At 47.0% G+C, this 23,093-nt stretch overlaps 1 protein-coding gene across 1 annotated transcript; it reads right to left on the reverse strand.

Moving 5' to 3' along the window:
• Positions 1-9,517: 9,517 nt before the first annotated feature.
• Positions 9,518-10,495, reverse strand: FOXB1 (forkhead box B1; the record flags this gene model as incomplete). The annotated part of the gene is made up of 1 exon (XM_080934293.1): positions 9,518-10,495. The coding sequence occupies one exon, from the start codon at positions 10,493-10,495 to the stop codon at positions 9,518-9,520; it is 978 nt and encodes a 325-aa protein (XP_080790419.1).
• Positions 10,496-23,093: the final 12,598 nt, after the last annotated feature.

Here is a 23,093-nt window from a genome sequence, read left to right on the forward strand (position 1 = left end):
AGGAATCCTGCTTAGCAGAGGGGCCCTGCCTTTGTGGCACCTAAATGGGACATAAACATTATGTGACCAATGGAGTACTGTCTCCTCAGCCACAGTGGTGATTCAAAGAGAAAGAATTAGACTTCTCCCCAGGGGCTTATTGGAATTACTGACACCTGCAACCTACAAAGTCCTAAATGGATTGTCATTCATGCTCCCCCCCCCCAGCCCAGTGTGTGTGTGTGTGTGTGTGTGTGTGTGTGTGTGTGTGTAAGGGGAAGGTAGTTCACTACTTTCCTTTTTAAGCATATGATTTGTTTGAGATTAAAGTGTGAACACCGAAGCCAGGTTTAGAATGCCAACATTTGGGAAACAAAGGTTAGGAACATCAAAAGTTCAGGCCAGTCTCAACTTCATAGTAATTTGGGGGCCAGCCTGAGATACATGAGCCTCTGCCTCAAGGATGACAGTGATGACCACCACAGCAACAGCAAGACAAAGGAAGAAAGAGTGAGAGAGAGAAGGAGGTGGCAGTGAGCTTGCTTCAGCTCTGGAACCTGAATAAAAATGTAAGCAATTGCTTCCAGTCCGTTTCTCATTGTCTTAGGACAACTCTCCAGGAAAACCAACTTCAGGTGTCTTAGGGTTTCCACTGCTGTGAAGAGGCACCATGACTAAGGCAGCTTTTCTAAAGGACAGCATGTAATTAGGGATGGCTTGCAGGTTCTGAGGCCCAGTCCATTATCATCAAAGCAGGAAGCATGGCAGCATCCAGACAGGCATGGTGCAGGAGGAGCTGAGAGTTCTACGCCTTCATCCAACGGAAACCAGGAACAGACAGTCTTCAGGAAGCTAGGGAGGGTCTCAAAACCCATGCCCACAGTGACAGACTTCCTCCAACAAGGCCTCACCTCCTAACAGTGCCACTCCCTGGGCCAAGCAAAATCAAGCCGCCACATCAGGCAAGACTTTAGACAGAGGTGCCCTGTACCTCAAAGGTCCTACTAAAAATATGGGCATAAATAGTATCTATTACATACTTATGGTTGAGATGAAATTTTATATTTTAATGAATTTAGGGTATTATTTGTCATGTATTAGTTGCTACATAAATACTTATTCAATTTTTGGGGTTGTCATTGTTGTTTGGAGGCAGGGTCACATATAGTCCAAGCTAGCTCTGAGAGCACTCTGCAGCTGAAGATGATCATGAATCTCTGATTCTCCTGCCTCCTTCCCTCAGGTTCTGGGGTTCTAGGTATGTACCACCATTCCAGGGGGAACATTTTCAGTGGAGGGCAGATGCATTTGTGAGACTGTGAGACGGAAAACGGAACATAGTCTCACACTGCAGAGGTCAGTAGCTGGAAATACTTCCTTTGTACATTGATATTTCATAGATGTGGTGCCACCATCTCTTTGCAATAATTTTTTCAAAAAAGATTTATGTTGGGAAGGGGGCTGAGGAGGGCTTACAAGTGTGCTCGGAAGGACCAAAAACAGTTAAATTCCCTGGAGCTGGTCTTACAGGCATTTGTGAGCCTCCTGATGAGGGTGCTGGGAACCTAAATAAAAATGTATTATGCTCATTATGACCATGGAAGATGCTGAAAGTAGAAATGAATTATTTTAAATATGCATAGAAAAATATAGAAAAAAAACACATTTCTATAATGTGGTACATTTTCCATTAAAAGCTAAATTTCCATGTGAAACAGAACAAAGCCCCATTAGATATTTAAAACTCAATGTAAATCTCTTCCTAAAAGACATCAGCTCTCATTGAAATGAAATATCAGGTCATTGCTATTACAAAACAGGATCTGTTTCACAACTGCCCTCCCACTGCGACACAGCAGTGCTGGAGATTGGACCCAGGACCAATACCAGGGAAAGACTGTACCACTGAGCTACACCATCCCCAGCCTCAGGATTAGGCTATCGTTTTAAGAATTGCCCAATAATTGGCTACACAGCAAAGAACAATTAGTATATTATTAGTCAAATTGCTGCTTATATGTATATGTCAAAGCTAATGCATTTCCTTGTTTATTTTGTTCATTATGATCTGATGTGTTTGGGCAGTCTTGTGCCAAAGCCTCTGTGTGAGGTCACAGAACACGCCTGTGGAACCTGGCTCTCTTCTACCTGTGGAAGAAGACCTTGAACTTCAGATCTCAGGTTTGCACGGCCAGTTCTTTACCGCTGAGCCACTTCAATGGCTTGCATTTTATTCTTAAATGGAACATTCTCCTTCTCCTAAGCTAACAGCATGGCATGACCATACTTTGTTTTCTGTCTTACAAAGCCACCCACAGTAAAATTCTATCCCTAGTCTCAGTCAGTATTTTAATCCACCAGCCCCAAAACAAAACAACAAAAAAGCACGCACTCGCACACACACACACACACACACACACACACACACACACACACACACACTGTGCAGAAGTAATTGAGCTTCCTATCACCCGAACAGCAATAGCTTTCGATGACCGTGACAACAGTCACTCATATACACTAGTGAACATCCTAGGGGTCAGAAAATACTACCCTCGTTCAGTCTCCCCTCCTGTTTCTCTACCAGTTCATGGCACACACACACACACACACACACACACACACACACATACACGAAAGACTAAGGACTGTTTCCACCTCTAGACAGTCATGGGAGTGCTGGGTACCACGGTCCCTTTTTCTTCAACTTGAAACCATGTTTAGAACCTCAAGACAAAGCTTTATTTCCTGTGCTTCCTTTTTTGGTGGCATCATATCAGGCACCTCTTGTAACAGAGAGTCAAAGCTTGCCACTGACCATGTTACTGGCTCCCACAGCCTTCTAGTATATCACATATGTGTAAACAAAATGTGTTGGTATTTGCAAGGAAGCTAGACATCTGCATCTCTGGCCTTCTTGTTCAGACAGATCTAGTGGGGACTTGTTTCTCTGTGGTGAGAAATTCTTGGCTGGAGTGCATTGGGTGAGTGTGTTTGTGCTTTAATTAATGCAAAGCATTCTGGTCACTACTTCATATGTACAGTCTTTTTCCGAGTAGCACAAAGTTATAATCCTTTCTTGAACTTTTTTATTTCTCTGGAGAATACCACGTGCAGCAGATGGACATGTTGTGTGTCAGGAAGGAAGAAAGAGAAATGAGAAGAACTTGGGAAGAATCCTTGCTGAAAACCCGGCCCAGCTACTGTGGTACACTCTGGGGAAGAAATTAACTGAGTAAATAGAAATACACAGGCTACAGAGTGTGCATTAAAACCGCTGTGTCTCCAAACGACAGATAAAGAATGCTTTTTATCCCCAGCTTAATCTGCTCCAATGAATGCTTGGAGAGTTTAGTTCCTCCAAAGCTTGCAGCTGGTTTCACAGCACCTATTTGCAGATCCAAGAGAAGGAGGCTGTCCCGAAGAAGAATCCTTTGTCCAAATATTCCTGATGATGTCCTGGTAGAAAAGAAAAAAAAAAAAAAAAAAAAAAAAAAAAAAACCTCCCAAGGAAGATTTTGTTCAGACAATTCTGATTTTTCATGGCAATTTCTGATGTTTGTATTATCAGTATTAATGGCTTAGATAGCTTCTGGATATAAAACAACTAATAATTTCTTCAGCACCATTTTTGTACCAATTAATCAAAGCTGTTCCTCCTCCCCCTACGATCTTATCACCAGTCTTGAACCCCGCCCACATTGAATAGCACAGTGTAAGTACAATCTTGTCAGCCAAGACAGGAAGTGTTGAGAAGAATGTGGGGGGGCCACTGTGGAAAGCCGTCTCTTTCTGTGCTGTGTTCCACCAGCTAGCCCAGCTACCATGGTACACTCTGGGGGATTCGTTAACTGCAAGCATTATCAGAAAACAGGAACTGAAGAGTGTTGAGTGCTTGTTGCTGATGTAGAGGACCTGAGTTCAATTCTCAGCACCCACATGTGGTTCACGACCATCCCTAACTCCCAGGTACTCACATGATACAAATTCATACACATAAAATAAATGTTTTTTTTTTAAATCAACATGCAACAGAAAATCCTCAAGATGAGATTTCCTAATTCAGGTTTGACCAAAATTGGCTTGTTCTTTTGTTGTTACACTGAGAAAGCCAGGGTTACTATCTCTTTTTCAAGTTCCATCATTGGGAGGGGAGATCTTGTACTCATCGGAAGACCTATATGATATATTAAAATATGTGAAGCTCATCAGAACAAAAATATCAGCCTTGGGAATCAGCTACGAAACGGAAGTTTCCCCACAAGATTATTTCAGTAACCCTTGAACATAGTCCATTCCATGCTAGGCTCAAAATGAATCCTGACTTGGAAATTCTAACCAAGGAGTAACATCCCTCCCAGTTTCAACATGGTATACCTAATCACCACAGTGAGCAAACTGGGTGGCTAGCTGGGAGGGGGGATGGGTGAGGAAGGGGGTGGAGGTAGAAGCTCAGCCCTAGCCTCAGCCTTGAGCAGATATTCATTGAATGAAGAAAACTTGGTGGTCTGGTTTCTGGGAAAAAAAAAAAATGTTTGTGTAACCCAGCCTGGAGATCCATGATGTGGTATGTTTATTGAGATAGACAAAGATTTTCGAAACCCAAACTTACTATCTCAGAGTGTTAACTGATAGCCAAGAATTCCGTTCCCTGGGAATCCACATTGCCCTTCCCCTCCCCCACTCTCTTCCCCTCCCCCAGTTTTGTTTTTTGTTTTTTTTTTTTTTTTCAGCAGCCCCAAGATGCCTGCTGCATCTCCCTCTGCACTGTAGTGCAGACAGATCCTGCAAAGGGAGAGGAAGATAAAATGAATTTAAATTCCAAAGGGGTTCCAGGCCCCGTTTCCTAGTCCCCAAGTCAGCAATGTATTTGTGAAAATTCAGCCTTTTTGTCTCTGAGTAAAAGGACCTAAGTCTACAGCGGTGGCCCAGTCTCGGTCGCTATTCTTTGCATTTTCTATTCGAGTGAATGAGAGTGAATGAAGTGGCCGGGACCCTTCATTTGATCTACTCAATTGCATAAAGTGACAGAATTCTAATATATTTGTTTAATGCTCTTCAATGGGCTTTCGCTTTTTTTTTTTTTTTTTTTTTTTTTTTTTTTTTTGGCTTGCAAATGAAGCATCCATGGGCAAAGTTTCATCCCTCTTTAACACTGGGACATATTTCATAATTCGAGCCTTGGTTTGAAGTGATCTGGAGAGGAGTTTTGGACTCAAAAAGTGGAAAATAAAGAGACAGATGTGCAGTTATTGTAAATTCCTGGAGTGGGCTCTGGGGCTATTGTGCCCCCACGGCGGGAGGTCCTGGGGCTGTCCCTTTCACACTGTAATTGAAACATATTAATTAGATAATTTGTTGTTAGTTTAAACGAAACAAATGCATTCCCTTTGAGGCTTCACAGCCGGTGGGTTGGGCTGTTTTGGTTTTGTTTTTGTTTGGGTGTCTCTGCCCTTACTTGGCTTTTAGAAGAAAAAGATATTAATTGGCATTTATATTAAGAATTTAAGAAGGGATCCTGTTCTATTCTGACTCTCAGCTGAATACCCCTGACAAAAGGAGTTCCCATCTGTAAAACTCTCACCCGGGCTCAGCCTTGCAGTCTTGCGCTGCACTGCAGCTCCGTTTGAGAAAGGGATGCTAAACCTACCTCATATCAGAGCTCCTGCATGGACCCTTCCTTGCTCTCATCCTATAACTTTACCCCCTAAAGCTCTGGACCAGAGTTGGAATTAACCACTAGAAGAAATGAAAGTTGCTGGTTTACTATTTAAGTCACTAGGGATTATGTCTTAGGGTTCCTTCCAATCTTCAACTTCCCAAAGTCCCCCTGTCAGTGAAGAACCAGAAACTTCTGCAGCTTCCATCTTGAGGAAGTGGAAGAAAATCCACCTCTTGTGTAAACATGCAGAAAGCAGGAGGAAAGCAGTTTAAAATATAGTCAAATACAAGACCTGGAAGGACCTCAAAGAAACAAAATAGCTACTATCCAAATAGAGAATCAATTCTGAGAAAAGCAACACTGCCTGGATTTGCAAAGAAAAAGACAATATAGCTTATCTTAGGACAGGACTTTGCATGCAGCATCACACCACAGGGTGGCTGCTGTCCCCTCCAGTTCCCTGAAAAGCTGGGGGTCTTGACTTTGGATGTAAGCCAAGTGACTATCTCCGAGGACAGAGAGGCACATCCTCAAAGCCATTGGTTATGAAGTTCCTTGTTTGTGAGGCTCTTCAGCTGAATCCACACAAGTTGCGGGGGGTTGGGGTGGTAAAGGCGAATGTGGACTTAGGTAAGGCGTGTGTCTGCTTGAGTCGTGTGTACACTTCTGGTCAAGGTCAAAATATCATCAAAGTTGTCTTCTCCACTTCCCTCATTCAGCTTTGTCTGAGAAAAAAAGAAATATGTGCAACCTGAAAGGACTCCTCATGGCCAAGTTCTTCCTTCTCAATACACCAGGGCAAATTCATCACCTAAAAACGGTGTTTTCAGATCCTGACTTCAAAATCTCTATATTCGCACATGGTACACACAAGGTCTGTACCTTCCTGCCTCCACGTGTGGGATCTAGTGTGCCCATGTGCCCTACCTGTAAGAACTGGCATTGGAGGCCAGCAGTCTACCTAAGTCTATAAGATGTCAGAGGCTCATGTGAGCCCTTTATGTGCTGTATGCTCAGACTCCAGTGTTAAATTAGGTGAGATCAGATTATTACAGAACTTCCTGAATTTGTAGTCTTCGGACCACAGAAAATGTATTTAGCTCTTTCTTCCCTTCCTTCCTCCCTCCCTCCCTCCCTCCCTTCCTTTTCAATGATTTCTAATTGAGAACTAAGTTTCCTAACCAAGAGTGGCTAAGTTTTCCAGGCTTCCTCCGACTGATCTTGTTGATATAATTGTGAATTAGGTTTGATGAATGAGTTTAGTTGTCCACTGTCTGACTGGCTTTAGAAGCTTCATGCATTTTAATCAGCCCAGTGATTCATTTATTTTCCGTGTGTGTGTGTGTGTGTGTGTGTGTGTGTGTGTGTGTGTGTGTGTGTGATCCTTTCCTTTTAAAAAGAGTAGTCACAACAGGATTAATTACGTTTTGCATTAATCCTAAATATTTTTCCAGGCAGCTCACTAATGACATAGCAGTGACAGGTGCTAAGGGTCTTCTCATGAAGTCTTCACCGAGGATCCCATGTGTCGTTGGAGGCTTTCTCTGTGTTTCACAAGGCCCCCTTGTTTAATCATTTACACACTAAAGTGTTAATTACCATTTAAGTTTCTCTTTGTGTTGTAACTTCTCCAGTTGAATACACATATTACTCTGGAAATATTGTGACCTCCTTCAACCAAGTGTCACTTAGACTTGAACCATAAATTCTTGTCAGGTTTTAAGTCATTGCAAAAACAAAAACAAAAATCAAAAGAAAGCAAGACAGCCATTTAAAGACTTGGAAAAAATGCATTTGCAGGCTTGAAAAGAAATGCATCCTGTTCCCCCACACACACCCCCAAAATAAACTGGCTGAAAAGAAATCTACTTGGTGCAAAGTGAACAGGTTTCTTGACCTATACAGTGAACCTTTAGGTGATTTCTGAAAGCAAACACCAACAACTACAATAACCTAAAGAGCAAAGAAAGGATTCCTCCAAGTCAGAAGCATCAAAACAAGGACTGTGTAAGCCACTCTGAGAGTGCTTCTGAAATTCCACACCAGCCTTCTATGTGTGTAAGTGCAAAGTCATAGAATGCATACTTAGGACAGGCAAAACCACACAGGAAGGGTTCACTGTGCAGTGTGTTTCCTTCAGCGCTGCACCTGTGCCTGGGGTTTGCATCTGAAATACTTGGTCTCCCCCTGTGCACAAATGTCTTCCATGGTTCCCTTAGAACAATTCCTCCCACACCTGCAAGTGCACACAGAAGGTTGCCCTGTTTGCACACTATGATTTGAAAAAGGCAAAACACCCAAACCATGTTTTGGCAGAGACTGTTACTACCATCTTTTGTCCCTTGTAGCAAGTCTTCAAAAACACACAAAAACTTGGCGAAATTTGAATTTACATATTTTAATGAGAAAATATTATTTAGACTAGGTCATAATTTAATGTAGACACCCTTTAAAACTCTGTCTTAAAATAGGCATGCTGGGAACAAGGTCATCAATATTTAAAATGTCATGCGAATTCTGTGCAGAGAGGAAGAAAAATAAAAGGGAAAAAATTTTTTTCACAGCTTGGACAACACTACAGTTTCTTTTTTAAATTAAGCAGGTCACACCGGAACAACCATTAGGCTGTTCTTTGTTGGTTTTCTGTCAGTTACCTAGAATGCTAAAAGGAACATACCAAACCAAAGTGCATTTTACACAGTGTAAACCATTCCTATTTACAACTCTTTGCAGCCCTTTAGCTTCACGGAAAAGTTCTTCTAACAGAAAGATCTGGCCAGAGGACACCTCTGCTGACATGCCCCTTCCCGTTCCCAGTCGGTTTATCTACATACTTCCCCCACTAGCCCCCCCGGTGTGTTCTCCATTGGGCTTAGTTTAAGTCTTTTTTTTTTTCCTTTTTCTCCTTTTCCTTTCTTTTCTCTTTCATCAAAATAAATAGCTAAAAAGGTCTCTAAATAGTAAGAAAGTTAACATCCCAATTAACTTCCCCATTCCCCCTACCTCCTTCCCACCCCCAAAGCTGGCCAGAGGAGTAAACATTCACATTACGACAGGTAAAGAGGACTCGACCCTCGCCCTCAGTCAGGCAGATTCTCAAGTTCACTGTTTACATTTTTTTTAAATGGCGCGCTTTGTAAACAATAACGGTGACTTTTAGCTGTGTTTTGCTTGTGTGTAGGAAAAGCATCCTCTCCGAGTTTAGCAGCCTCTCTCCTTACTCACAGCTAAGGGAGCTTCTGGCCGGAAACAAAACCCAGAAGCGGGAGAAAAACAAATCTTTAGAAGCCCGGGAGGCAGGGCCGCAGCCCCGGGAAGTAGCGGCCCGCCCATCCCGGCCTGATGGGCGGAGGCGATCCCTTTGGAGGATTAGTTGGTCCTGTGGCCGGATTTTCAGGATGTAAGAAGATCCGGCCCTCGTGGTGCGGCTGCAGCCTCGGTGTGCTTCTGTTCCCCGGCGGTACCTCTGGTCTTGACATTGTGCAGAGTCCAGAGCTCTGCCTATCCGAGCTCAGAAGATGCGTATCTTGTTTTGTTTTGTTTCTGTTTTCTCCGTGCAGGAGGGAGTCAGGGTGTTCTGCCTGTTGGTTGGGAGTGCGTTTCGGGGAACCGTGGAGGGGCCGGTTGGCTTGGGTTAGCCCCTGTTTTCTCTGCTGCCCTAGAGGGATGAAGACAACTTTCACACGCCTTCTGGCAAGTTTGTGGTTTGTCTTCTGGGTCCAAAACCAAAAGTTCTCCAAAGAGCGAGGACGGAAGAAGGTAGAATGGGCAAATCGGGGTGGTGGTTTCAGGTCGCCGAGGGCTGGACCCGGAGCCTGGGAAGTGTTGAGAGGGGTGGTGTGGATGAGACCAAGACGGAGCCCCAGCTTCTGTGGGTCAGTGCACGGCCACCGAGTGCAAGGCAGAGGCCGGGCTGGTGAGTGTCTCGCTAGGGGTGGCGGGGCTGCTTTGGCTAGTGGCTGTCTGCGAGGAGGTGGGGCTGAGCGAAGGCGGCGAGTTCGAGAGCAGGGTAGGGATGGGTGCGGGCAGCGCTGGCAGTGCGGGCACTGCGGCCGGAGTGGGCTTGATGGGCACTGGGATGGCAGGCAGCGTCTGGCCCGCGGCATGGCACAGCGGCTTCAGCGGCACTCCATAGGCGCTGTAGTCGCCACTAGCCATGGAGATGGGGGTGGCTGAGTCGATCATACCTGCGGAACCGTACACATGTGGCCAGCCGGTGCCCAGAGAGCTGCCCATGGTCGTTAACTGGTTAGGGAGCGGGTAGGCAGCTGGAACCGGCTGCATGGCGGAGAAGGCCAGTCCCCCGGGCATCTTGTACTCCCTGGCGATGATGTTCTCGATGGCAAAGGGATGCTTGAAGCCGGAGGGCTGCGCCACGCCGCCCAGGTTGTACGCAGCGGCCGGCATCTGCGGCAGATGCGTGCCCGAGGCGGCCAGCGCGCTGAGCCGCAGCTTAGCCTGCTGCTGGAGGTACTGCGCGGCGTCCGCCGGCTTGCTGGGCGCCAGGTGGTCCGACTTGAGCACCTTGAAGCGCTTGCGGCGCCGCAGGAAGCTCCCGTTCTCGAACATGTCCCCGCAGCTGGGATGCAGCGCCCAGAAGCTGCCCTTGCCCGGCTGGTCCGGCCGCCGCGGGATCTTGATGAAGCAATCGTTGAAGGAGAGGTTGTGGCGCAGGCTGTTCTGCCAGCGCTGCGTGTTCTCCCGGTAGTAGGGGAAGCGGTCCATGATGAACTTGTAGATCTCGCTGAGCGGCAGCATCTTCTCCGGAGAGCTCTGGATGGCCATGGCGGTCAGCGAGATGTAGGAGTAGGGCGGCTTCTGGTCGCTGTACGTGTTGCGGCCCGGCCGAGGCATCTTCTTGCTCAGGGTCCCCACGACCCGGACGACTGGTCGGATCTGAGAAAGGGGGAGGTGATGGAGAAGGGCAGTGTAGGTGCAGAGACACCGGCGAGGCCACTCAGGCTGAGTCACAGATATAAGGGGTGGGGAAGAGAGGATTCGGGTGCCAGCAACTTTGTGCACCGAACTGGACGGACCCAGCTAGGGAATGTGGAGAGGGAAAGACCGGGAGAGCAGCAGCAGCAGAGAGAGAGAGGCTTGCAGGAAAGTAAGTGGAAACTCGATTCAGGGGAGGGAACAGAGAGATAGATGCTCACCTTAAAGTTGTTCTAAGTTGCCGGTCCGCATCCGGGATGGCGTGGCTGGTGGCCGAGTCCCTCCCGGCGCTGGCGCGATTGGAGCGCAGCGTCGGGGACCAGTGAGACTGGCTGCCAGCTGGGCTTGGACTCAGCCTGGTAGAGCTCCTCTCCGCGGGCTCCGCGATGCTCGTGGGTCGCGCGTCCTGCTGAGAGGCCGAACTAGGACGCGGAGTGCCGTTGCCAGTGGCAGACGCCGCCTCGGGGATCCAGAGGACGCTGCTGTGGTGTTCGTGGTTCCGCTGAGCTAGGTGGCTGCCTCCGTGTCCACCCTCGAACCATCTGATAGTTTTAAGCGGTGACAGGAGCAGAAAAGACCCCTGTAGCGGCGCTTCATTAATGTGCCACTTCTTAGCTATCGCACGACAATCGCCCTGGGAGGAGGAGGGAAAGGAGGGGGAGCGGGGGATGCAGAGGGAGGGGACTGAGGGAGAGCAGAGAGAGCCTGGCCAGCGCTGGTTTCTTTCATACCTATTTACATGGACACCTTGGCCAATAGGAATCACTTCCAGCAGAAGACTGGGCGACCGGGAAGAGCCTCTGCCGCCCGCGGGGAGCGGGCAGCGCCCGCCGGTGTGCGCGTTGGGAAGGTATGAGCTGAGCGGAGCGCAGAAGCCGGATGGCCGGCGACCAGGCACTCAGAGCTCTCTGCCGCGCCGGTGGTGTTTGACATGGAAATTGCTCGGCTGGGGTATTCTGTTTCCTCTGCTTTGTGTCGGGTTTGTATTGTTAGCTAACTTATAACACAGGCTTTCTCCTGGAGGGCGACCCTTTTACTTTGGTTGCCACTGCGCGGAGTTGATTGGATGGGTTGTTCGAATGGAAACTATAGCTCGCAATCCCACCCCGTCCTGCAAGCGGCAGGTAGAAATTTTATTTGGCCTCCCGGAGGCTTCAAAGCTGCACACTGGAGTGTGTCGCTTAAAAACGTGGTAAGGTTAATTGACACAGATAGATAGGAATATTTGGACAGTTGGGTGGATGAGTCTGTTTTGAATGTAAACTTGTTAGGATATATATATATATATATACACACACACACACACACACACACACATATGGTTGTGAGCCTAGCCTTTAACTGCTGAGCCATCTCTCTAGGCCAAGGTAAGAGTGTTTTGTTTTGTTTGGGAAAGAATGAATGTATAAGGTTCTGATTTAATTTTCAGCAATTTGATGGGCACAAGGAGATTCAGGGTACACTGAGGCAAGACAGCTTGTGGACCTGGGGAGGGTCCGAGTTTGTCCAGTGTACGCTGTCGCTTCCGGGCCTCCTTTCTCCAGGTGCTCGCAGAAGTCTGTTTCTTGGAAGTTAGCAGGCCAGCATTTTGCGGTCACCTCCCCTTTTTAGGTGGGAATGGTTTCTTTAGAGTTTAGAACGCCATGAAAAGACAGCGCCTGCTGAGACCAGCGAGGTGCTTTTTTTTTTTTTTTTTTTTTTTTTTTTTTTTTTTTTGGTGGGGGGGGGGGGGGGACGTGGCTCCTGTCGTTGGACCTGGTGAGAGTAGCGGGCTCCTTCGAGTTTAGATTTGCTTTGTGAGGATTAAATGAATCATTAGTATCATTATCATCATCTTCATCGTCGTTGTCGTCATCATCATCAAACTGTTAGCTGTTAGGAAATAAACCGCGACTCAACCCGTCTGCTTGCACACAATGAATTATAACCAGAGGCTCCACGCTTTTTTTCCCGGGCCTTTTTTTTTTTTTAAATCCATGCCACTAGGTTAAATACTTAAATCCTACAGCCTACACAGAACTTTAAACTCCCGAAAACTCTTTTTCCTCTTCCCTTTCTTCTTCCCCCACCCCATAGTTCTAGTGTGAAGTTTGTCACACTACGAATGACAGTATGCGGATAGATGGAAAACCTTTCAGCTTCCGAGCGCGCGCGCACACACACACGCACGTGTGTGTGTGTGTGTGTGTGTGTGTGTGTGTGTACACTTCTACTCACATAACTTCATTAACCACAGTTTCGAAGTCGGTCAATAACTCACCAAAACGTAACTTAAACACGACGAATTTAAGAGATTAAACAATTTCATTAATATTGAAATGGCTCTGGCGCCTGGGCTGCCGCGCTTTAGATGCAAGCGCACGTTTTTCAATATTAACAGAGTGCTCGAAGGGAAGACTCAAGTCACCTTCTTAATTCGGAAAAAATAACCAGGAGGAGGGAGAAGGCGAGAGCAGGGAGGTGGGGGTAGAAGCATTGACCTGTCTCTGGGGGCAAGGCTAGAACACGGCAGACACTTGGATTTCTCTTCTCCAAAGATTAAATCAGGTGAACCCCTAGGCCCAGTTTGGGCCAGAGGCAGCCCTACTGGCCAAAGCTCAGAGCGCTAAGACAAACTTAAGGTTTGGTGGTGTTTCTGCGCGTGCCCGGGTTAGGCTCTAGGGTCTGCAGTGGGAGGAGCTGGGAGCGCAGAAGGGTGGGGAGCCTGTGGGATGTTTGAGGAGGGATGGAGTTCTGGTTCAGGCCTTGCTTGTTCCCAATGTCTCTTCGGAGGTACTAAAGCAATCGCTGCTTTAAGCCAGAGCAGGATTGCTCTTGGGTGGGAAGGTGTCGGCGTGGAAGTCCTTGAGTATTTTCAACATGTGCATACCGAATGCAAACATGGATAAAATAATTATGGTGGTTGCATTCAAGATAGCAAAAGATCCCCCACCCCCCCAGTGACAACCTGTAAGATACTTTCCTGCCCCGTCTGGGTGCACGTTAGTGGAATAAGGAGCAGTGCCTTCTTATTTTAACAATTGGCATTTTGTTGTCCTGCAAAAGGGGCCATTGTGTGGCTGTCGAAATCACTGCTCAGAGCAAACAGAAGATTAACTAAATTCTAAAAGTGAAAACGTTCACGGGAGGAAAAGAGCCAAAACAATCACCTTAACTTGGAATGAATCTTTGTTCATTTCCCTGGGGAAAGTTGTCAACCGCTGAGTTCATGCAATATTACAAGCAGGAATTGGTGTTTGAGGTGTTTTCAAAGTCTGATTACACTGGAGAAGGGAGCGGAGGCTCACTGCCCATGTTTAGGGTTAATCGAGTAAACAGAACTTAATCATGTAAAGTTTGCCCTGGGAGAGCCGCATTTAACTCCCGGGCACGGCTACAAAGTTCCACCTCAGTTCCCGACCCAGGTCTTCAAAGCCCTAGAGCAGGAGGGTGGAGTTGCAAACTGTTTACAGCTTTTTAAGGATGGTATTATAAAGAGGCGTGCTTTCCAGAAATCTTGAAAAAGTGCGTCAGAGTCTTTTGTACAAAAGCCAACAGAAGCTGGGTGGAGGTGGGAGGGGCAACATCCGACCTGGGGGCTTAAGGGGTTGTTGGGAAAACTGTATAAAATACACACAAGTCAATTATACCCCATGTGCCAACCAAATGGAGTTCCCCTCCAGCAAGGATCGTTCAAGCCCAGCGCCTACCACCTTTCTCCACTGAAAGTTTGCTAGAGCCTCTTTTCCCATAAGCTGGACCACACACGGCTGCAGATTTTGCAATAATTTATGCTAATTTCCCTCCATAAATCCACAATTCGCTTCAGTGGCACCCGAGCTGCTGGGGGAGTAAAAAGGAGACAGGGGAGACAAAACCAGTATTGATTTTGATTCTTTGTGTGATTAAGCAGGTGTGTGTGTGTGTGTGTGTGTGTGTGTGTGTGTGTGTGTGTAGGTGGGGCTGACTTATGGCGGAGGAGAGGGCGGGAGAGGAGACCCCTCCCCCGGACCCATCTCCTCCCTTTAACCCAATAAACAATCCAGAAAATAACCGCGCCCCGTTTGTTAATATTTACCAAACCGGATGGGAGGTGACAAGAGCAGCATCCAGCAGCTTCTGAAGGTTTCCCAAACGCCCAAAAACAATACCCCTACTGGGAAAGTGAACCACACACAACCTGCAGGGACAAGGCTGAGCAGGGCTTTTGCCCGCGCGGTTCTGAGCCAGTTTCTCCCATTTATCCTGTATTGCCCCTGTCCCTTGCTTCTTTCTCTCTCTTGCACGACTTCCCATTCGCCCAACGATGACCTAGGCTGATAGTGGAGCAGACAGGAGGACTGAGGACTGGTGTGCAAGGAGAGCTGAGGTTTTAAGGATCTTGGGGGTCCTCTATGACACACCCCACCATTCTTGCTCGCCTTGGCTACTGATTTGCTGCTACTGCTTGCTGTGCTCGCTCTGAGAAACCCGCGCTAACGCACTGCGTCCCTTTGTCCCATCAGTCATTCTTGCCCAAATCCGCACTTTGGTGGCATGAAACGACTTAGCTCTCCTTTCAAAAGGATTTGTTCCCGGGGTATTCAGTACTAAACAAACTTCTTCAGTCTTTCAGCGGACAATTAAAAAAAAATACCGCGCTGAGTGTAGGGGGCTGTTTGTCCTGGGTATCTGTGACTCCCTCCTCCCTAAATACACACCTCATCTAGCCCCGGAACAACTTTGCGTCGCTTTCCCGTTCTGGACCTCAGGAACACAGAAGGCTGGCTCATCCGCTTGACTGGTCCCTTGCACCGGGCAGCAAGCGCCACTTGCAGGTTTCAGGGCTTCAGAGACTCGTGCGAGCCACAAGAAGCATCCACCCTCGCTTTTTGCTAGCGACTTCCGTGGGATTTTGAACCTGTCCGACTCTGCCTTAGGAAGGAAGGCAGAAGAGGAGACGACACACCTTTTGCCCTTGTGCCAACCGCCAACTGTGGCTGGTACCAGTCGTCAACCTAAACCTAACATCTCTGCCGGCGGCCTCGGGACCCTGCCACCAAAGGAGAGCATACTTTTACACGGGAGCAGGGAAAATGCTTGATAGGAAATTTGGGGACCATTTCATCCGTATGTGACTGCCACATGGGTGTAGAACCTTAGAACAGGGGAGGCTGAGCTCAAAATGTTACTGCCCACAGCTGTGCTCCTCCTTCCCTTTGCCAGTTTACTCTCCCTGGTTCCTAAGGAGTCCAGTAGTCACCCACCTGCTAAACCATCATATATTCCGATCCCAACAGATAAGGTCGATTTCAGGGGTGTCCCTCCAGTCCCTTAGTGACCACCAGGAAAATCTTCCCACCGACTGAGACCTCTGGCTGGGCCACTTTCTTGTTTTGGCCAGGAGGGAAAATAAGTTGAGTGACCACGCCCTGGACATGTTCCCCAGTTACCCCCAGTAGCTGCTGCCAGGTGTAGAGTACCAGAGGCCTGGCTCTCCCTTCAACCCAAGCGTGAAATAATAGTCGCCAAAGCTAAGCGCTACTCCTGCCGCACCACCCCCGGTCCTAAAAGGTGACAATCGTCCTTTTCAGAGTGCAGGCGATTTCAATGCCCGCGAAGAAAACAGCTCTTTTCCCTGCTCAATACAATGGCCTCTATTTGGGGTCCGTTTGCTAGATATCATTTGGTGTTTGCTTTGCTTGTGGCTAGCTCAGAGACCTCGCGGCTTAAAATCTTAGCTTCCAAATCAAATCTCTCCACAAACAGTTGTATAGATTTCATCTGAGCTTTACCGAGCCTGACAGCGTGTGTCTAAAAAGCATTTGCCAAATATCCCTGGAAGAATTTCTGCTGCATTTGGAAGACTACCCCTCCCCTCAAGTTTTGCTTTGCACTGTGTGAAATGGAAGACGGAACTCCAAGCTATTATTTTTATTGGAGGGAATATTGCTAAAGCTACCTTGGTATTGAAGGGATTAACTTGCTTTTTCTCCCAGCCCCTAACTCTGGGGTTAAAACAGCAGTGGATCAACTGTATAATGTGTGCACTGTTCGCTCATTTGTACAAGCAGAACAAAGGTTGGACTAAGCCAAATTGCATTGCACTTGTGAACCGAGCCCCGATGTGAAGTATCTTTTACAGCGGGGGAAAGAGAACAATTTCGTGTATGTCTAAAAGGGAGTAACAAAGCCACTTTCTCCAGCAGCTCAAAGTGAAGTATCCAGGCGTGACATTCCCAGGGTGAGGAGGGACAAAAGCAGGGTCAGAGGGATGAAAAAGAGAATCAAACAGCCACTTTCACATGTGTGCCCTCAACTGCCGCACCTCTCCATAATAGGAAACAAATGTTGTAAAAGCCGGGATTGCTTCCATTCATTCAAAATAGCAAATGATAGCTAAACAACATCGTCAAAACTGAATCAACTTCTGTGCAGTACCACCCAGAAAAAGCTATTGTGTTTTGTTTAATAGCAGGGTGGAGCGTAGGCTCTCTCTCTTTTCCCTCCTCCTCCTCCTCTTCTTCTTCTAGAGGGAAGGGTAGAAAAATCGCCCTCTTTTCAAATCAACCTCTTTGTTGGAAAGCATTTGTTTGCTTAGATTAAAAAACAAAACAAAACAACCCAACTACGCTGTCTGGCTAGGCACCATATTCTTAAAATATTATGGGGAGGGTTGCAAAAGTTGGTTTTTTGTTTTTTTTTGTTTGTTTGTTTTTTGTTTTTGTTTTGCTTTTACTTTCATAAAATTTGCCAGTAGTTAAACAGAGACACTTCCCCCCACTCTTTCAATGTATTATAGGGGAGGGAGGACTCACTGCAACACTTTTAAAGCTGGAATACAATTGATTAGGGGGACCGCAGACTTTTGAAATGGGGAACCTTTTGTACCCATGCAATTTTATTTTGATTGCAACCCACCATAACAAACCTTCTTTAATTTGTTTTGAAAACTGGCAACCTGTGGGTCGCCAGCCTTAAAACCCGGCTTTGTTTTGTTTATTCAGGCTGGGCTGGAGGCTTAAACTGGGTTGCCCCTTCCAGTATGGGTTTTCTTAATAGCAGAAACGGTTCTCTCTGAAAAACCCCTACAGCTTTCAGATGGAGCAACTTTCCGCGATCTTGGTTAGGTTAAAACTATTCATTTATTCATTCATTATCTCTACCCCCACCCCGTCTGTGTGTGTGTGTGTGTGTGTGTGTGTGTGTGTGTGTGCACGTATTTCCCGCTGAGCTGCCACCCACAAAGAAGACTGAAAAAGAAAAGGGGAGAAAAGAAAGCCGCTGATCCTCTTGGGCTCCCCCCAGCAAAGAATGGCTGGGGGCGGGGCTTGGAGGGGCCAGCTTGGCCTCTGGTGGCTGGCAGCCCCGGGGGCGGCCGGAGTCCTTCCGCTCCGTTGAAGCTCACCTGGGACTAGGGCTGCGCACCCTGATCTTGCCACAGGAGCTCAAAGTCCGGGCTCATCACCCTCTGGGATCTCACTACCCTGCACCTCCTCTGGACATTCCAGACACCCTAGAGCTCAGCGGTGGGTCATAGTTGGGATCTAGCTGCCCTGAGTGTGCCTGTCCTCTGCGTAACACCCCCCCTTTTTCTTTTTCACTTTTTCTTTCTACTTTTCCTGTTCTTCCCTCTTGAAGGCAGCTTTTATTCCGCTACCAAACTATTGTCCACTTCCTGGAGCGCAGCCCTAAGGGGCTTTCTCTAAGGTACTCAGCAGGCCTAATTGCTAAAGGAAGAAAGAAGGAAGGCAGGGGCAGGGAGAGGATGGGGGGAGGGCAGGAAACAAAAAGTCCGAACCTCCCACTCGGACCCTTGAGAGCACCACAAACTAGCACACCTCAGCAGCCAAGCAGTAGGTGGGGCAGGTAGGTGGGCAATGTCGGATAAATCATCAACCCTGTCAGTTTGTTACAGGAGACCTCCGATTTTGGCAGGCGTCGGTCCCTGCAAATCAAGTAAGCAAAGTGCCTCTACACATGTCTTTGCATTTAGTTTTATTTTCATTTACAAGATTTTATTTGGGGAAGATTTTAAAAAGTAAACATTAATACCGCGACTGTCATTTTTCCCCAAAGTTCCTTCTCCAGCCTCTAGATAAATCTAGAACCACGGAGCGTTCTATGATTCTTAAAGAGGTGATTTTCTTTGGAGTGACAGCCATTTTTTTTCTTTAATGACGACCACCGCCTATTTGATTGGGGGAGCTGGTGGCGTTCCTTTTGTTAGGTAGGCTGTCTATTCCTTGTGAGCTTCTTCTTTCAGCCTCAAAAACATCGTTCTTAAGACAGGCTCCCAAATAGCCAGAGCTTGGGGAGTTTATCCGTCTTCTTTCCGTCCCCTATCTTCTATATACCGATTTATTTTTTTTAAAAAAAGGGGGGAGGGTTAGGCACCACTCTAGGGGGTCAATAGATGAGCCAGGCGTTATCCTCCACGCCCTACACCTTACTAAAAGGATCTCACATCTCTGGCCATGTTCGCAAACTTGTGTTTTCCTTTGATCAAGTCGTCTGACGCGCGACCTGTTGAGGACGCGGAGTGGCAGCGCGCGGAGCTCCGCGGAGAAGCCGCTTATGTAAACTGCTTGTGTATTTCACATTATCATCGAGCTATCTGGAGGCAATGTAGATTTTCTAAAGATCTAATGAATAAACAACCAGCAACTGCTGGCGGTGTCATTTACATTGTTAATGCCTACATATGTATAATAAATACGCATTTGTATGCTTTCAAATAAACTCTTTAGTTTTAAACCTGTGGTGATTTTTTTTTTTTTCTAAAAAGTAGGGGTGGGGGGAGTCTTCTTAAGAACACACATCATTTCACTTGGCTGGTAAAAAAATGGCTGAGTTGGAGCCTAGAAGCGTGTCCGCGGTCTAGTTATTTCTCCTGCTCCACAATGAAGCAAGCTCCGCAGGAATGTGACTCGCGCTGGACTCAGGCGGGGAAAAAGGAGCGTGTGCCCAGTAATTTGCAGCTTTGCGGTTAGCGGTGGCCAGAGCGCTTCGTCGCGGAGTGGAGCCCGGAGAGAGACCGAGAACAGTGCCACTATAGCATCCAGATCCTCCCCCAGCCGTCGACTTTCTTCCCAAAGAGAAGCATCAGCGACCCCCCCCCCCTCAGACCACAACCTGGCTGAAGGACTTGGGGCTGTTGACGCGTCGACAACCCCTGGATATAAAGTTTCTCCAGGAATTTCCAGCCTGATGTTTCTCCGCGTGCTTCCAGAGAGTACCTGGGAAAGACAGGGAGAAAACACTGGGGTCCTGGGCTACACCTTCTGACTCATCCTCCTGCAGAGGGCAAAGGGCAACGGGAGCAGAAACGCCTCTGGGAGCCACGCCTCCTCGGCCACCGAGTTCGGGTTCAGCACCCGACTCTGGCTAAATGCAGCATACCCTCTCTCAGCCACCTATGTCAGGCCAGACTTGGGCGTTTGATATCTTTCCCCTCCACCAACCAGGTGCCACTTCCTTAGCGCGCCTCAAGGCAAACGTCTTATCTTGTCCGGATCTGGAATACATTATTTTAATTAAGTCTTTGGCGGTTTACTTTCCTCTGAGATCAGTTCCACGGTGCAATTAGGAACCTATTGGTGCTAGCTCGTATGAATATTCAGGAGCGTGTCAATTAATTAGCAGACAGAGGAATCTCATTATGGTGCTCAAAACCCTTTTAGTGTTAAGCAGAATTAAGGGGGTATTCGGCAGTGCACCGGATTAGTGAATATTTTACTGTGCGCTCATTTACCTTCATTATCGCCATACTTACACTACTCTCTGATTTTATTAATTAAATTGCTCATTAGTTTGGCCAAAAAGGATAAAAGTTTTAATGCGCCACCCAATAACTTGGAAAGTAAACTTTCGCCCCGTTTCCAGAGAGGACCCAGGGCATCTTGCCTGTAGTTCACGTCTCCTTCTCAAAAGTTTTGGGGAGCTCAGGCGAGCGGCCAGCCACGGAAACCAGAGGTGTGCTAAGAGGTCTGGGATAAAGAGCTGGAGGGTACCTCATTCACTCGTGCCCTGCCTGGATTGGCCAGAACGGCTGGGCTGTCCTTAAGTATTAAGATAAGTAAATTAGTAAATAAATAAGCCTCTTCCTCTGGGGTTAGCTAAAGAAGGAGTGATTTGTCCAGATACCACCCCCTCAGCCTAGCCCTCCCTCTGAAAATGCCTGGGAAGCAGTGGTCAGCACACCCGGGAACTTCCTGCCCCAGGCTAACACCATTTAACCAAGAGCGCAAAATATGTCACAGCTTGAGATCCGGACAGCAACGCCCCCTAAAGCCTAGTGCTCTCAGCCCCTGTGTTTGTGGCTGCTTGGCTCCTTCGCCAGAGATCCCTGCCCCATACAGATGGCCACCTCAAGGACCTCCCGGATCCTTCATGTGTTCCTTGCACCACCTACACCTCCCTCACCCAACCCCCAAAGGTTAGAAACACAAATATTAAAATTACTTGCACAAAGGGAACCACTAAAGAGTTCTCAAATTAATATGCATGTAAAATTAATTAGCTTCATTTCATGACATCAAAATAAGTACCTGGGAAACAGAACACCTTCTGGGCATTGGGAACATATGCTGGAATTAGAGTTAATTGACTAATTACATAAATTAGGCATTAATTTTGCAACACATCAAGTATAAAAGATATCTCAATTAATTGTGCATAAATTACCAGGTAAAACCTGGCAATTGTTCCATTCATGGTCCAGTTCTCAACCTCTTTGCTCCTTCAGGTGCCAAAGCCAGGCGATGTGACTTGCACACTGCTGTGGCAGGGCAGTGGGCTATGGGAACAAGATCAGCACTTGAAGCAGCCTCCAGCTCAGGCTGGTGACTCGGGGCAAAGATTCCCCCATACTTCATTCAAACCAATTATGCACAGTTATATTGATCAGGGTTTTGTCAGAAACAGGAGCGATGAAGATGGTCCTACCAGTTTACCTTCCTTCTGTGTATGCACAGTCCCCTCCTGAAGGACATTAGTGTTTTCTGGTTTGACATTGGCCTTGGGTCACTTTGGCTCCATCTGGTCTCCTGCTAAGCGATGGCTGACCCTGGCTTTCCCTTGAAAGACTGTATCAAAGGCTCCCCAGTCATTTTAATTTCTCACCCAGGAATCTGCCTTCCAGGGTGGGATGCCAAGTGTTCTGAGTTTTTCTGGTTTGGGAACGAGTGTCAATCAAACCCGAGGAACCCATCCTTACTTTCTTGGGACTGATTTGTGGGTTCCCACAGCTCCCCTCCTTTCTTGGGGCTCAATGTATACATTTGGTATAGCGTGGATTCTCAATTTGATTTTCTATCAATTCCAAGAAGGAATTAGAGAACACACTAGTAAAACCTCCCACAACAAGCCACTGAATGTAACATTTGTTTTGCCTTGTTGAGAGACTCATTAGTGGACTTGGCATCCTTCATTTTAAATGAAGTAACGTTATCCAAAGGGAAAGGGGCATTTGGGAGAGAAAAGTCATGGCATGTTGAGACCTAGTGAGAGTGTGAGTAAAACAGTCCAGAGATCAGCAATTGTCACAGGGTTGGGTGTTTTTTGATCTGATAGGGTGAGCACATTATTAAAGGAAGGACATTTCTCAACAACCGTTATAGCTGTCACCATGTACTTGGTACTTTACAGAAGACAGTTTTATTTAGAGGCTCTTTCCCCATCCTAACTCACTGCCTCAGCTCATTTCTCCAACAATCTCCAGTTGGAATTTGTTTTTATCCCGGCACCAACATGGATGGGGAAAGATTCCCAGAGAAAGCCTTTTCTCCTCTAATGATAGATCCTCACCAAGGTGCTTAGGTGAGTCCTCACGATGTAGTCCTGACTGCTGAGGAGCCAGAAAGAGCGATGAAAACCCAAGCTTCCTGAAACACACATTCATCTTGATGGAGAGGTTTCCCTTGCAGGCAGATGCGGAAGGCACTTGAGGGAGATGCTGACAAGCGGTTAATTGTCAGCAGAGCTAAAACGGACACTTTGTTTACAGTGAAGTGTGATTAATGGAGAGTAAATAAAACAACAGCTCTCTTTATAAAGTCACCGTCCACGTTAAGGGGGAAAGAGCTGGATGTCTGTGGGAATGAAAGAAATGGCCATCCTGCTGAGGGTGGATTTGCCAGAATCTTGAAGCAACAGCTGTCAGTGGGGTGCGTCGCAGGGAGGCAAGCTCTCCAGATGGCCTGCTTTTTTTTTAAAAAAAAAACTCCACATTTAAAGAGCTGGATTAGAAACATTTTTCTCCCAGTTATCCGAGTTTCCCATTTTTCTTATTAAGACATTACTCTTCCCCCGCCCCTGCTATTTGTTTCTTAAGAGGTAACTCATTTAGTGTGGAATGATTTTCAAAACAAGCCAGACAACGCCGCCGGGGTGCTTTCATTTGCAGGAAGACGATTCTGTCCCCTGGGACTCTAATAAATTGCAGAACCTATACTCTTAGTAAACAACTTGTAAATAGCTTATGATGGGCCCCATTTTACAAAACCTGGAATGTGTTCTAAGTTTTAAACATTTTAATAATTATTATCATGGGGTGTAT

The sequence above is a fragment of the Micromys minutus genome, assembly GCF_963924665.1.
Source record: "Micromys minutus genome assembly, chromosome: 21".
NCBI lineage: Eukaryota > Metazoa > Chordata > Mammalia > Rodentia > Muridae > Micromys > Micromys minutus.